Genomic DNA, 15,609 nt, shown 5'->3' on the forward strand with positions numbered 1-15,609 from the left:
AATCCCGTCTTTACTAAAAATACAAAAATTAGCCAGTCCTGGTGGCAGGCGACTGTAGTCCCAGCTACTTGGGAGGCTGAGGCAGAGAATTGCTTGAACCCAGGAGGCGGAGGTTGCAGTGAGCCGAGATTGTGCCACTGCACTCCAGCCTGGGCGACAGAGCAAGACTCTGTCTCCAAAAAAATAAATAAATAAATAAAAGTATGTGCACGTAGGTTTTCTGGAATTCAAGCGCCACGAAATTCAGAGAATCATACCAGGAACAGCAGTTACTCAGAAAATGAGGTGAGCTCCAAATTGTCCCTAGAAAGGCAAGGACTGGAAAAGCTGACAGAGTCTTCGATTCTCAGACACTTACACTTTCCAGATGTGAAGCCGAAGCCCAGGGAGAGTGAAAGACTTGCTCAGGCAGTGTATTGGGGCCAGAGTGGAACCAAAACACCGGGCTCCTAACAGCAGGCCAGGCGCCAGGGACCACACTCCTATGCCACCAAGCTACAGGTGTTCCTCACAGAGGAGGAGGGGAGCTCCACAGTCTCTGCAAACACCATGAGCCTTACTGGACAACTACAGTAAGGACCAGAGCTTTTTCTTCCCCACCAAGGGACAGGGTTTTGCTCTGCTGCCCAGGCTGGAGTACAGTGGCATGATCACAGCTCACTGCAGCTTTGAACTTCTGGTCTCCAGTGATCTTTCTGCCTCAGCCTCCTGAATAGCTGGAACGACAGGTGCACACCATCATACCCAGCTAAAATACATTTATTTGTTTATTTTTCGTAGAGACAGGGTCTTGCTTTCTTGCCCAGGCTGGTCTTCAACTCCTGGCCTCAAGTGGTCCTCCCACCTCGGCCTCCCAAAGCACTAGGATTTCAGGCATAAACCACCGCACCCAGCCAGGACCAGAGCTTTCATCTCACTCACGCCTTGACTCCCCAAGTGTGGCAATATCCCAAATAAGAATCACTGTTTCTCCCAGTGGCTTTTGGCTTGTTTTTCTCCCAAATGATGAACACTCCGAACTAATGAATTCCTCTTTCCAGCTAGTTCCTCTGGGGATGGAGATGGAGATGGACATGTGCTGCAAATCCCTCTTCTTCCACTCGTACCTCTGTGGTCATGTCTCCTTGACCTTGACGCCAGGCCTGAATCTAAATAAACAGCCCGTAAAACATTTCTGTGCATTATAGGCTTTCACGCTTGAGGCTTCATGATAGGGCTGAAAAAATGAAACCTACAAATACTAAATGGGAGGGAGATACAGAGATCTTCTGGGATTTGCTAGCTTTCACTAGTTTCCGTAAAACATTCTCACATGTGTGGGCACATAACTATTTTTATAAGGGAACCTACTTCTAAATTGATTTGACATGACTTTAATGTGTTCAGGGTTGTACCTGCAGAAATAAGGTGTGTTCTCTGCAACATGTTCTCAGTCATCTGCAATGGCTAGCAGGCTTTTCATCTCTGTGACACAGGGCTGACTTTTCCATTTCTTTTCAACACAAATCCGTACATCTGCCAAATGTAGTATGATACTTAACAGCTACTCTTGAGGCGCTCAGATTTCATTGGCCTTACATGACTTTAAAATTACAAATTATAAGATACAAGGCAACATAAATAAAAGTTCAGATTAGAAAAATTTTAACTTTTTAGTCGCCCTCATATCCCCCTAAATCTATAATACATCTTTCTGTAAAATTTTTAAAAAATTAATCTCTTCACCTGTATTGAGGGCATATTATGGACCTACAGTACATTTTGGTATTGTTAAGCACTTAACCATTTGAAAAAAATGAATGAAATGATTCAAATTGACAACAGCCACCCAATTGTATATTTACGTACACATCCTTCTGAATAGCTTATAAGATGGTTTATACCCCTATACCTCTCTCCTCAACTAACCTCTGCCTTGCTCAAAGATAAGGGACGTGCTGTCAACTTGTTTTTCTACCTTCTCTGCTCAGGATGCTGGTCCACAAAAGGCTAAATGCTTTAGTGACAGAATGCATTAAACCTATAATCATGACTGTCAAATTTTACATTCAAACAACTCATAAACTATTGAACTATTTTATTCTTACCAGAACTGGACACACGCCTGATCCTCTGAGGAGAGACGGCTCGATCAGCACTGAGATTTCTACTGTCGCTGTTCCGCCTCAAACAGGAAACAGGGGGCCCCACTTTGGCTTTTGGAGCAGCTATTTGCCTCAAACCGCAGGAGTCAGGCTTGGATATATTCCTGCCTGAGGTGGTCGTCGTTTTTGAAGCAGAGCCCTGTGAAAATAACAGTTAAGACTGTCAACCGAAAATAAAATTCTAAGCCCCCAGTTGATTGAATGGACCCCTCCTCTAGGCCAAGCGGATTCCAAAGAAACCTACAACACAAGTTCAGGCCATGATGGGAAAGCGGTCAGACATGCCTCATTACACTCTCCTCCCTTTAGAATTCAGGCACAACTGACCAGCATTACCATTAAAACAGAGACCTTAAGTTAGACAAAACAGACTCTTTATAGCAAAAAGACACCAAATTCCAGCCTGACTCTGGTATAGCATCACATGACAGACAGCGAGCCCTGAAGGAAACTGAAGTATATTACCCCAAAATATTTTTAACACATTATGAAAAGGCCCTGCAAAGCTGTCTCTTGTGGGGGCAAATTTACATTCCGTAGACAATCTTCTTCCTTTCCTCGATCTTCGTCTGGTCCCAAAGAAATTAGCTGAGAGTCTAGCACCTTTTAAAAGTGTAAATAGGTAATATTTGCCATCTATGGCCTCTAAAGGCGGCCACCTGAGGTTTCATCTACGTAATAAGAACCTTGGTCTCCACACCCCCTTACCCCCTTATCTTAACCAAGACCCTGCTTTCTATTGATTCCAGGTCTTTAGATAATTTCTTTTTTTTTTTTGGAGACATAGTCTCACTCTATGGCCCAGGCTGGAGTGCAGTGGCATGATCCCGGCTCACTGCCACCTCTGCATCCTGGGTTCAAGTGATTCTACCGCTTCAGCCTCCTGAGTAGCTGGGATTACAGGCACATACCACCATCAATCTTTTTGCTTTTAGTAGAGACGGCTAATTTTTGTATTTTTGTAGCTATTTTTTTTTTTGGTATTTTCTTTTTAGTAGACATGGGGTTTCACCATGTTTTCTTTGTGTGTGTGTGTATGTGTGTGTGTTTTTTGTATTTTTAGTAGAGACGAGGTTTCACCGTGTTGGTCAGGCTGGTCTCAAACCCCAGACTTCGTGATCTGCCTGCCTCGGCCTCCCAAAGTGTTGGGATTACAGGCGTGAGCCAATAACTTAACTCTTTCAACCAATTGCCAATCAGTAAATCTCTGAATCCACCTATGATCTGTAAGTCCCTACTTCAAGATGTCTCATCTTTCCAGACCAAACTAATCTATATCTCAAATGTATGGACTGATGTCTTTTGTCTCCCTAAAATGGATAAAATCAAGCTGTAACCCAACCACCTACGCACATGTTCTCAGGACCTCTTGAGGATGTGTCATCAGCCATGGTCCTCATATTTGACTCAGAATAAGTCTCTTCACATATTTTAGAGTTTGGCTTTTTTCATTAATAAAATTTTAATCCAGATCATACCTTCCCCATATCACTTCCCTGTGGTATTAGCTATGTGAAGGGAACAATTTCTAAGTGGACGTGTACAGTTGTCCGTTGGTATCAAAAATGATTGGTTCCAGGACCCTCGCAGATATCAAAATCCATGGACACTCAAATAAATCTCTTATATGAAATAGTGTAGGGTTTGCATATAACCTACGCACATCCTCCCATGTACTGTAAATCATCTCTACATTACTTACAACATCTACATATTACTTGTTTCAGGTGGATTCAACATAGTATTCAACATGTAGGAAGTTCAAGTTTTGCTTTTTGAAACATTGCAAATTTTTTTTCTGAGTATTTTCAATCCAAGGTTGGCTCAATCCACAGATGTGGAACCCACAGATACAGAGGGCTGACTGTATTCAATTTTCATTTTTACTATGAAGCCATTAAAACTCTTCATGGCTTACTCTTTAATTCACTGTATTCTGCCTTTGTACCCATTAGTGAGAATGTACTCAAGATTGCCAGTATCACAAGTTAAATTCAAGCTAGTTTTCAATCCTTTCCCTGGGGGCTCTCTCTACAGCATCCAGCGCTAACAACTCCATTCTCTGGTTTCCTGACAAAGCTCTTTCCTGGTTTTCCTTCTACCTGTCTGGGCATTCCTTTTCTGGGTCCTATTCTTCTTTACTTTTGGAGGCTAGTGATAGAATTTGGATCTGTGTCCCCACCCAAATCTTGTATGGAACTGCAATCCCCAGTGTTGGAGGAGGGGCCTGGTGGGAGGTGACTGGATCATGGAAGCAGATTTCTCCCTTGCTGTTCTCCTAATAGTGAGTTCTTACAAGATTTGCTTGTTTACAAGTGTGTGTCACCTTCCCCCTCATTCTATTCCTCCTTCTCCAGTCATGCAAGACATGTCTGCTTCCCCTTTGCCTTTGGGCCTGGACTGTAAGTTTCCTGAGGCTTCTGCAGCCTTGCTTCCTGTACAGCCTGTGGAACTGTGAGTCAATTAAACCTCTTTTCTTTATAAATTACCCAGTCTCAGGTAGTTCTTTATATAGCAATGTAAGAACAGACTATTACAGCTAGTCTTCATGAAGACTTAGCCTCGGCCCTGTTCTCTTTCCTCACCATGTACTCTTCCTACATGATTCTGGCTGCTGTTTCAATTGCCACGCGTACACTGGTACATCCAAATCCACATGTCCAACCAGTACTCTCTCCTGAGTTTCCCATATACCTAACTTCCTCTTCACCTTCCAACTCAGCATCCTTTAAGTACCTCTATGAATTAGTCTATTTTCACAATGCTGATAAAGTCGCATCTGAGACTGCGTAGTTTATAAAGAAAAAGAGGTTTAATGGACTCATAGTTCCACGTGGCTGGGGAGGCTTCACAATCATGGTGGAAGGTGAAAGTTTCATCTTACACGGCAGCAGACAAGAGAGAATGAGAGCCAAGCGAAAGGGGTTTCCCCTTATACAACCATCAGATTTCATGAGACTTATTCATTACCACAATAACAGTATGGGGGAAACTACCCCCATGATTCAATTATCTCCCACCAGGTCCCTCCCACAATGCATGGGAATTATGGGAGCTACAATTCAAGATGAGATTTGGGTGGGGACACAGCCAAACCATATCACTCTACTTAACTCACTAACCTATAGCCCTTATAGAATACTATTCTAAATTCCAAGTATATGTATCAACTCACTTAACCCTCATAAGAATCCTGTGAAGTTGGTAGGTTTATTGTACCCCAGTTTACAAAACAAGAATGTGAAGCATTTTCTAAAATTAAACTTACTTTCCTATCTACCTCAAAACTTATCTCTTCCCATGTTCACCACAACATACCCAGGCACCCAGCTTCAACAATGAAAGCTATTTCTCTTTTCCATCTGCTGTCATTCCTCACCAAGATTACTGAAACCATGTCATCAGGATCTTTCTGGTCTCTCCAGCTTTCAATTCATCTTTTATCTGCCTGCTAGGGCAATCTCTCTCAAACTCAAATAGGGTTAGACATCTTCCGTCTGTCTTTCAGATGACATCTCTTCTGCACAAGGCCCAGCAATCCTTTTGCACATGGAAGGCCCTGCCATCCTCTTCACCTTATTCCCTACTGCTCAGGGTTCTATACACCCAGCTCCCTTCACACCTACTACCTAGAGTCCCTTAAATGAGAAAATGTTCTCATATTTCTTCATCTTTGTACGTGGTATTCCTCTACCCAGAATACTTGCCCTTCAAGTTCCAGCTAGTGACAACATGTGATGTCCCCTATAAGCCTTCCTTGACAACTATACCCATCACCACACTTTTTTCCCCCTCCTGCAGCACAGCAGTCTACTCACACTCCCAACTTAGCAATCAACACACCCTTGCTGGTTTACTTTCTCATATTCATAGAGGCAGGAGGCAGAGAAATTCTAGGCAGACAGGGGCAGCTCCCCAGCAAAACCCCACCTTCAAGGCAAAACCCCTGAAACCCGCAGCTCAAAGTGAGAACTTCTATCCCTGTTTACCCGCTCTCTCCTAATTAGTTCTTTCTGAATCATGTCTTTTTACCAATCGAATGTTGCCTTTTCCAAAACTATCTATGGCCTGCCCCGCCCCCACATCCCATTCCCGTAAAGACCCCAGACTCACTCGGTAGAGGACACAAGCGGCTTGACTGATGTATTAGTCCATTTTTACGCTGCTAATAAAGACATATATGAGACTGGGCAACTTACAAAAGAAAGAGGTTTAACTGGACTTAGAGTTCCACATGGCTGGGGAAGCCTCACAATCATGGCGGAAGGCAAGGAGGAGCAAGACATGTCTTACATGGACGGCAGCAAAGAATGCTCGTGCAAGACAACTCCCCCTTATAATAACCATCAGATCTCCTGAGACTTAATCACTATCATGAAAACAGCATGGGAAAGACCTGCCCCCCATGATTCATTTCCCTTCCACTGGGTCCTTCCCACAACATGTGGGAATTCAAGACGAGACTTGGGTGGGGTCACAACCAAACCGTATCAACTGGAGACTTCAGAGAACAGCTCAGTCTACCGTCATATCATCCTGAACATACCCAATCTCGTCTGATCTTGGAAGCTAAGCAGGGTCAGGCCTGGTTAGTACTTGGATGGCAGACCGACAGCTGGACTTTGGAGGAGAGATGGCTTAACTTTGGAGAAAAGCTGATTGGGGACGGCCAGACTTCAGAGAAGATTATCTGCCCGTCCTGTCCCCTCTTCAGCTTCCCTCTCTGCTGAGAGCCACTTCCATCGCTAAATAAAATTATCCACCTCCACCATCCTTCAAGTGTCCATGTGACCCAATTCTTTTTGGACAGCAGACAAGAGCTTGGGACCAAGTTTGGGTACCCAAAAAAGGTTGTCACAATGACCCTTTGCCCTCGCTGCTGGAGGGCAGCTCTCCCACACCATGAGGCAAAGGGCCCACTGAGCTGACGACACACCGCCGTCCATGGATGGTGGAGCCAAGAGAGCACTGTAACATGCCCTCTGGGGCTTTGGGGGTCACAGACACCACCACCTGGGCACCACTGTGGGGCCCACACAGAGCCTGCTCCTGCCGGCACTCAAAGTGGCTGGCTGGATCCTGTACTCACTTGCCCAAACACTCCTGCCCCCAAGAGGTTGAGCATGGCGGGCTGAATAAATGGGGTGCCCCCACTGCAAGATTTACAAAGGGGTTGAGAAAAACTTCTGCATCAGTATTACCCACTGCACTAGGCATTACATTTAGACAGGGTCTCTTTTTTCCCTATACCCTAACAATCATCACCATATACATAATACACAGTAGGCACCCAATAAATGCTTCTATTCTACATAGAGGAAATGGGAGCCTGAGCCTTACAGTGTGAATTCCAACATCAAACTATAATTTGCATTCTCCCTTTACATTAATGTAAAGCCATAATAAAATTCTAAGCCCCCCAACCATCTGAAAGGACCACTTCTTTTGGCCAAGGGCATTCCAAGGTTAACCTTAAAAACTAGGTCAGGATATGAAAGGAATATGAAAGGAAGGGGGAGTCAGACATAATTATACTCTCCTCCCAGGTTGGAATTCAGGCACAGCTGACCAGCATTAGCATCAACATAGACCTTAAGACTGACAGAACAGACTCTTTCAAGTCTGATAAGAAACATTTACTATCAACTCCCCCTGAAGCAGGCTACCTGAAGGTTTCATCTGCATGATAAAACCTTGGTCTCCACAGCTCCTTACCTTAACCCAGACATTCTTTTTTGTTGATTCCAGGTCTTCAACTCTTTGAACCAACTGCCAATTAGAAAATCTTTAGGCTGGGGGCAGTGGCTCAAACCTGTAATCCCAGCACTTTGAGAGGCCAAGGCGGGCAGATCACATGAGGCCACAAGTTCAAGACCAGCCTGGCCAACATGACGAAACCCCGTCTCTACTAAAAATACAAAAAAATTAGCTAAGTGTGGTGGTCCTCACCTGTAAACCCAGCTACTCAAAAGGCTGAGGCAAGAGAATCACTTAAACCCGGGAGGCAGAGACTGCAGTGAGCCGAGACATCACACCACTGCACTCCAGCCTGGGCAACAGAGAATCTGTCTCAAAAAAAAAAAAAAAAAAGAAAAAAGAAAAAAAAGATTTAAATCTGCCTGTGACCTGGAAACTGCCTCCACTTCCAGTTGTCTCTCCTTTCTAGACAGAACCAATGTATACCTTACATGTACTGAATGATGTCCCATGTCTCCCTAAAATGTGTAAAACCGAGCTGTACCTGGATCACCTTAGGCACGTCTTCTCAGGATCTCCTAAGAGCTGTATCATGGGCCATTGGTCACTCATATTTCGCTCAGAATAAATCTCTTCAAATACATTACAGAGTTTGACGCTTTTTTTGACACAAAGAACAAATGAGCCCAACAGAGACTTAGTAACCTGCCTGAGGTCACTTTGCTCAGTAAATGGTGGAGCTACAATTTGAAACTACTCCAAAATCCGTGCTTGTAAAGCAGCATATTCCCCACCATCACTTTTCTTTCTTTAATAAAGTGTTAATTTCCAATAGAGATACATAAAGCCCAACGCTGATGGCAGAATTCATACATTAGGTGAATTCAACAATAACTTAGCAGGCCGGTCACCCATGAGAACAGCTGGAGGTCATGTTTTGGCACTGGAGAACAATACAGAATTGGCCAAGAAAAGCAAGCGACTGTACACAAACTAACAAAGATCTTCTGTCTCTGGCTAGGTTCAATTAAAGCTGGCTAAATTCATCTCCCAGAGAAAAATCTTCTTTTAAAAAGTAACCCAAAAGTTAACCTCCCAGAGAAAACCTTCTTTTAAAAAGTAATGCAAACTTCTCACCAATTTACAAAAGTGAATCTTCAGCAAATCACTTATTTTGCCTTTCAGAGCCAACATTCCAAAAATTTTGAAACCCTACGGTGTATGGAGCAGAAAAGGCCAGGATTCAAGCGAGGGCTCTGCATGTGAAGTCCAATTTTACTGCTTACCAGCTGTGTGAGTTTTAAGTGGCCTGGCTGAAGTATTCAAATGTCGACAACAATTGCCCTGTTGTTACTGGGAAGAGTAAATAACAATGTATGTAAAGCACCTGAGCATTACAGGCCTATTAAACGACCTAATATACCTAAGGCACCTGAGCACAGTGCCCGACCCAGAGCAAGGACTGAATAAACATCAATTCCTTTCCTTTTAGGTAAGTCTCCACTCCCTTTATCTCACACACTATCATGAATACACAATCTCTGTTGTGAGAAGCTACATCTAGCCCCCTGTTTCAAATAAAAATCAAGTTCCTTCTTCCAAATAAAAACTTTTCTAATGATTCAGACAAACCCTGACCACCAAAGAGCTGTGAAGCTGCAGGCAGCCTAGGGATTCAGTAAATTCAAGGCTGAAGTTAGGCCAACGGAGCAACAGTAAAAATTAACATCCGGCTGGGTGTGGTGGCTCATGCCTGTAATCCCAGCACTTTGGGAGGCCAATGCGGGCGGATCACTTGAGGTCAGGAGTTTGAGACCAGCCTGGTGAACATGGTGAAACTCCATCTATAACAAAAATACAAAAAATTAGCCAGGCGTATGCGCCTGTAGTCCCAGCTACTCGGGAGACTGAGGTGAGAGAATTCCTCGAACCTGGGAGGCAGAGGTTGCAGTGAACCGAGACTGCATCACCGCACTCCAGCCTGGGTGACAGAGCAAGACTCCATCTCAAAGAAAATTAACATCCCTCCAGGATGGTCTCCTCATCAATCCGGGGCAACAAGAGCCTCTGAGTGCTGCTGAAGTGACCAACAGACGTTCACTTTTCAGAAAAACACTCAGTGAATTCATTCAGCTCTCTACAGTAAGTGCAAAGCCCAGTGGCCTATGAGGGTCTCCCAGACACTTTCCCGTCCTCCTTCCCAGAGTCATGGAAATGTGAAAGAGATAAACTAGCAAAATCAGAGAGCACCATGCTTCAGACATGATCATGAAAAAAGAGTAGACCGGGCGCGGTGACTCACGACTGTGGTCCCCGCACTTTGGGAGGCTGAGACAGGCGGATCGTGAGGTCAAGGGATCGAGACCAACCTGGACAACATGGTGAAACCTCGTCTCTATTAAAAATACAAAAATTAGCTGAATGTGGTGGTGCACGCCCGTAGTCCCAGCTACTTCAGAGGCTGAGGCAGGAGAATTGCTTGAACCCAGAAGGCGGAGGTTGCAGTGAGCCAAGATTGTGCCACTGCACTCCAGCCTGGGGACAGAGTAAGAACAAGACTCCGTCTTTAAGGGAAAAAAAAAAAAGAAAAAAAGAAAAAAGAGTAAGTCCTTTATGCCAGTTGTCAAGCAAAAGTGACAGCACTGTGAATATGGGACAACCTTTCAGGACTTACAAAGTATTTCATATCTAATTACGAATCCTAATTGCCAGATTCCTAAGGCGAAAAGTGCTGCTTCTCCAAGATGTACTAGGATCCATTTCAACCTGATGATTCTATCACCTTACTTCAATACCACATCGGGAGCCTGAAGAACAGGCTTTCAAGTTGCACAGGGGCAATATAACCCTAAGACTAAATACACAAATCAGGAAAACTTTTACTTTCAAAATTACACAATTACACAACCAATTTAAACTCAAGACAAATGTCATTTAAAAAAAAAAAACTTTATGCGTTTTTGGTAGCTGGGGACTGACACACCAAAAAAAGTCTCCCATATATCAAGAGAATAAACATTGTGTTTCTACATATATCTATAAATGCCAAACTAAGAAAGTTGATTAGAATTAAGAGCATGTTGTAATTTAATTTTGCAAAAAAATTAAAATCATAAATGAGTTTTCTAAGTTTGACTTCAAGATAACTTAAAAACTAAACCTGAGTTTTGAAACTATGGATGAACTTATTAGTTTAGAAATCACTGTGGTATACCCTTCTTCCAAACAGAGAAGACTGGTTGTTAAAGCCCAAACAGGTCTAAACTGATGTTTTAGAGAATCAAGAATATCTTCAGTCTTTCCTAACCTTGTCTTCTAAAGGAACCTGACAATTCCCTCCTGTGTGGCCCCTATGCACCCTGAAGACACACACCTAAGTCAGCCCTTCCGCACTTGCTATTCCATGTGCTTCATTCCTCTTGCCATGAGCCCTCCGAGGGACAGGCTGGCTTTGTCACACCTGCCTTTCTCCCCTGGCACCTACCTCCCTTCCTGACCCAGAGGACAGGCACCCAAGGACAGCCTGTCTGGAGCTGAAAATACACCTAAGTCCCCACTGCCAAAAATAGGGCCGAGGACACACACCCAATGGCCAACAGTGGCCTGTCAAAAATGTTTTTAAAACTCAGAAAACCAATTTCTTCACACTATTCTCAAAAATATATGCATGTTTAAAGGAAAATCACCTTTACACTGCATGTGAATTCTTTATTCTTTACACAGAAGTCTCTAGGTGCTTCCCAAATATTTTAGACAGGTGCTATGGAAAACATACTGGTTTTTCACTATACATGAGTAAAAGATATTTTATTTTATGTACCAGGAATTAATACATTAAGAGTACAAGAGGTTTCACACATCCACTAGGTCCAATCCTTTCATCTTTGGGTCTCAAAAAATCACTTGTCCAAAATCATTCTTAGCTGGTCAGAGGAAAAATCAAGAACGCTCTTGCTCATACAAGAGGGCTCTACTTCCCGGAGCTGCCACCTCCACAAGAGTCCAGGAGTTATTTTTATGTTGACATGTTTACCAGCACTCCCAAGCCCTTTCTTACATGTTGTCCAACACATTTTAAAGTTGACAACCCAACGTTTTCAGAAAAATAAAATATAACCTGATTGTATCAGGCATTTAAACTACTAATTATACTAAAATATTAAAGTAGCTTCATTTTTTCAGCACATTATTAAAAAGAACGGTGATACTTGATACAAAATACTGACATTGAGGATTTTTTTTTCCCATATGCAGGTTTGTTATATTGAAACCTATTAACACCCTAATACATACTGACAAGACAATGAATTAACAACTAAATGTACATCTGCCCACCTAGTTCTGCAATATTATTGACTAACAGATAACTAATTGCTAACACATCTCGGTTTTCTCCACAGTTCTCTGAAGCTTGCAAAAAAATGTATATATTACTTACCAAAAACAGAGAACCATATTCAAAAGTCTCATTCATAATCTCTGGTTTCAGCTCTTGTTTTTCCATAGATGTCCCATTTTCTTTTTCACCCTTCTTTTCAGGGCTATTCCTATCAATGTGGGGAACGTATGTCATTTCCAAACATTCTGCACTTTCCATTTTAACAGGGAGTATGCCTTTGATCTTCTGAAACAACGCAGAAACGGACCCGGTCTCGCATGCTGAGTTAGAAGAACTGGCTTTGTCAACATCCTCCTGATTCGATTTCACGGCAGATGTTGTTCTTGGAACCCTGTGTGAAGCATTTTTAGCATGAGTTGTAACATGCACAGCCTGGCCAGTAATGAGTTTATTAAACTGCTGCTTATGCGTCTTGTTAATTAGAATTTCTGCTTTTTTGTCTGCATTCAAGTCAGCTCTTGGTGTTCTGCTCAAGACTGTTGGCTGTCTTGAGGAAACCACGGATGAGGGTGATGAGGCACTGGTCAGCTGAGGTCTGGGTGTGACCTTAGATAAAGCAGCATCTCTGGACTGCAACACTGGTCTAGACATAACTTTTGCTTTGACATTCTTGAAGTTTGGTCTTGGGTAACTTATAATTTCAGTTTTTCTAACTTTGCAACCTATTGGGGTATTCGTTTTGGTTGCTGATTTTCCTAAACTAGGTTTACACAGGTTCACAGGTGCCTCCTTCGAGTTTGGTATGTTTTTAAGCCCTCGATTACTCTTCTCCACTTTCTTAGATTTCTCGGTTGCTTTAATCGGTGAAACAGAAAAGGTTACTTTTGTGGGTTCTAGGACTGGTGTTGACATGCATATCGTGCTGTCTGTGCTAATGACCATATCATTTGCATCCCAGGTCAGTCCACATGACAAGCCCACCTTTTGTTCTGGCGGGCTACTTAGAATCAATTCTGAGGTACGATTTTGGTTTTCCAAATCCTTTCCTTTGGAGGCCATTTGTGTGTCTTCAGTGTCAGTGACTTTATGCTCTGGGTTCAGCACTTGGGCTTCGCTTTTATCAAAAGCTGGCACCATTAAAGGGCATTCATCATCAATAAGACAATGGGACACTGTCTCTCTCAGATTTTGGCCCATTTCCTTTTGCCTGTATGAGCTCTGTGAATGTGGTTCGCTATTGGATTCATCTTGGGATAAACAAAAGAACTCTTGTAAGGCAGAACCATTGGGGACTTCCATGCCATCAGAAACTGGTGTTAGAGCTTGTGTCTCTTTTTCTCCAACTAGTCCTTGCTGTGATCCATCTGTGTACTCACTGGTGACCTTTCCTGAAGAACATGGACACCGATTTCCAATATCTGAAACAAAAACCTCACTTTGCATCACCACATCAGAAAATGCTGTGTAAGTCACGTCTTGAGCTTCTGATGGTGTGGCTTGAGGGTTTTCAAAGCTTTCTCTGTCGTAAGTAGTTTCTGTTGCATGCATCTTATCAGAATGGGAAGATGTCCAAGTGGAATAGGATAAAGAAGATGTATTTCCACTTCTCCTACCAGCTGGTGGCAGGCTTCCAGTGGTGTGGAAGGACTGACTCTTTCCGATGGCATGACGTGATATAAAGGTGCAGTTAACTTTATCCACTGTCATATCAAATGTCTGGTTTAGTTCCAAGGAAGCAGAGTAGCCTGTACAGTTCAAATCGTCATTAGGCTTCCACACAAAAGGCAAACATGGCTCAACACTCTGGCCCTGAACTGCTTCTAGGGAATGACAACTGTGTTGCAGATATTTGGGCTTCTCGGTACCTACAAGTGCAGGAGACTGACAAATGGAATCTTTATGCATATCTAACACCTGCTTACTAAAGAAATCACTAGAAGACTTTTCAGGATCAAATACTTCAACACCCTGAAGGCTTAAAGAAATATTTTCACCAGTAACCACAGCAGGGTCAGTTTCATAATCAACCACCATGTCATCTGGGTTGGCAGAATTCCAATCCACACTGCTGGCTGAGGAGTTTTGTGTAGGTGGTGATTTTGGGTTGTATGCATGTGTATTTCCATCTTCATCACTGGTAAAGAAGGTTTGCAATTCATCTTCTATTTTACCATCTGAATTATCATCAGTCATCCTGAATAGTAACCTTAAACCTCTGCCATTTTATGTCTTCTTCAATTCCTTTTAAATGAGAGGGTGGGAAAAATGGTCTGTCTTCTAGGTTTTTCAGCACAGTTGAAAGTTTTTCAGTCTAAGTTGCTCTGAAGATTAAATGGTTTGTTGTTCCCTGGAAGAAATAAAATGTTTAACTCAAGTAACTATTAGAAAAATTAACAGGCCACCCCTTAGTTTCAATCACTAAGTGATTAGTTTCAACCACTTTATGTTCACATTTAGAACCCACAACTATTGATGTGGGTAACTGAGATATAATTACGCAATCTATCACCCCTTTTCAAGACACTTTTTACATGTGAGGGAATGGGGCAGACTGGAAGATGGGTCATTTCTCGTTAACCCTGTCCCTGACTTTATAACTGATATGCCTCTTCCCCACTCCTAGGGACTTGTCATAGAGAGAAGGAGCTAAAACTGGCAATAGTTTTTCCTTCTTCTTGGCTGATAGAGTGACAATTCACCCATATTTGCTTATGATGTCACTTCCCCTTCTTCTAAGGGCACCAACTCTATTGGATCAGCACTCCACCCTTATGACTGCATTTAACCTTAATCACCTCCTTAAAGGCTCTGTCCCAAAATATGTCTGTTGTCCCAGGATGATTAGTAATCATGTCCCTTTCATTCTCAGAAGGGCCCCCTATCATTTCCACGCAGAGTGAATATTAGACCATGAAAGCCCAGCAAATGAGCTGAAGATTAATCAAGAACTCACGTTTCTCCTTTGTTTTTATTCTTATCTAAAACATATGCCATTTCCAAATTGAAGGGAAAAAAAAGCTGTCGATTCTTAAAGGCTAAAGTGGTACCCTGGTGGAAGTCCCTCGAAATGTGAGACAGTTACCATATGTTGTGGACGAAACTGTTCCCCTCCCCCTCTCCAATTCATATGTGAAGCCCAACCCCCTCCTTATGTTAACCATGTTGGAGACAGAGCCTTTAAGGAGGTGAGTAACGTTAAATGCAGTCGTAAGGGTGGAGTGCTGATCCAACAGAACTGGTGCCCTTAGAAGAAAGGGAAGTGACACCAGAATGCTCTCCCACCTTTGATTCATCCCCTCTCTCTACAAAATTAGGGTACACTGAGAAGAGGAGGAGAGCTCTCACCAGAAACCAAACCCTGAAAAGAACCTTAATCTTGAACTTTCCAGCCTCCAGAACTGTGAGAAAATAAGTTTTTGTTGCTTAAGC

The 15,609-nt window shown here is 42.9% G+C and overlaps 1 protein-coding gene across 6 annotated transcripts in view; it reads right to left on the minus strand.

Annotated features, from left to right (window-relative positions):
* The window catches only part of MTUS1 (microtubule associated scaffold protein 1), a 159,093-nt gene that overhangs the window by 97,634 nt on the left and 45,850 nt on the right, over window positions 1-15,609 (minus strand). For all 6 annotated transcript variants that reach the window (XM_025393347.1, XM_025393349.1, XM_025393344.1 and 3 more), the window contains 2 exons: window positions 12,280-14,527; window positions 2,088-2,283 (listed from right to left, as the gene is read on the minus strand). In XM_025393347.1, the coding sequence (XP_025249132.1) occupies window positions 2,088-2,283; window positions 12,280-14,373 (2,290 nt within the window). In that variant the 5' untranslated portion in view covers window positions 14,374-14,527. The remainder of the gene's footprint in view (window positions 1-2,087; window positions 2,284-12,279; window positions 14,528-15,609) is intronic.

The sequence above is a fragment of the Theropithecus gelada genome, chromosome 8, assembly GCF_003255815.1.
Source record: "Theropithecus gelada isolate Dixy chromosome 8, Tgel_1.0, whole genome shotgun sequence".
Taxonomy (NCBI): domain Eukaryota; kingdom Metazoa; phylum Chordata; class Mammalia; order Primates; family Cercopithecidae; genus Theropithecus; species Theropithecus gelada.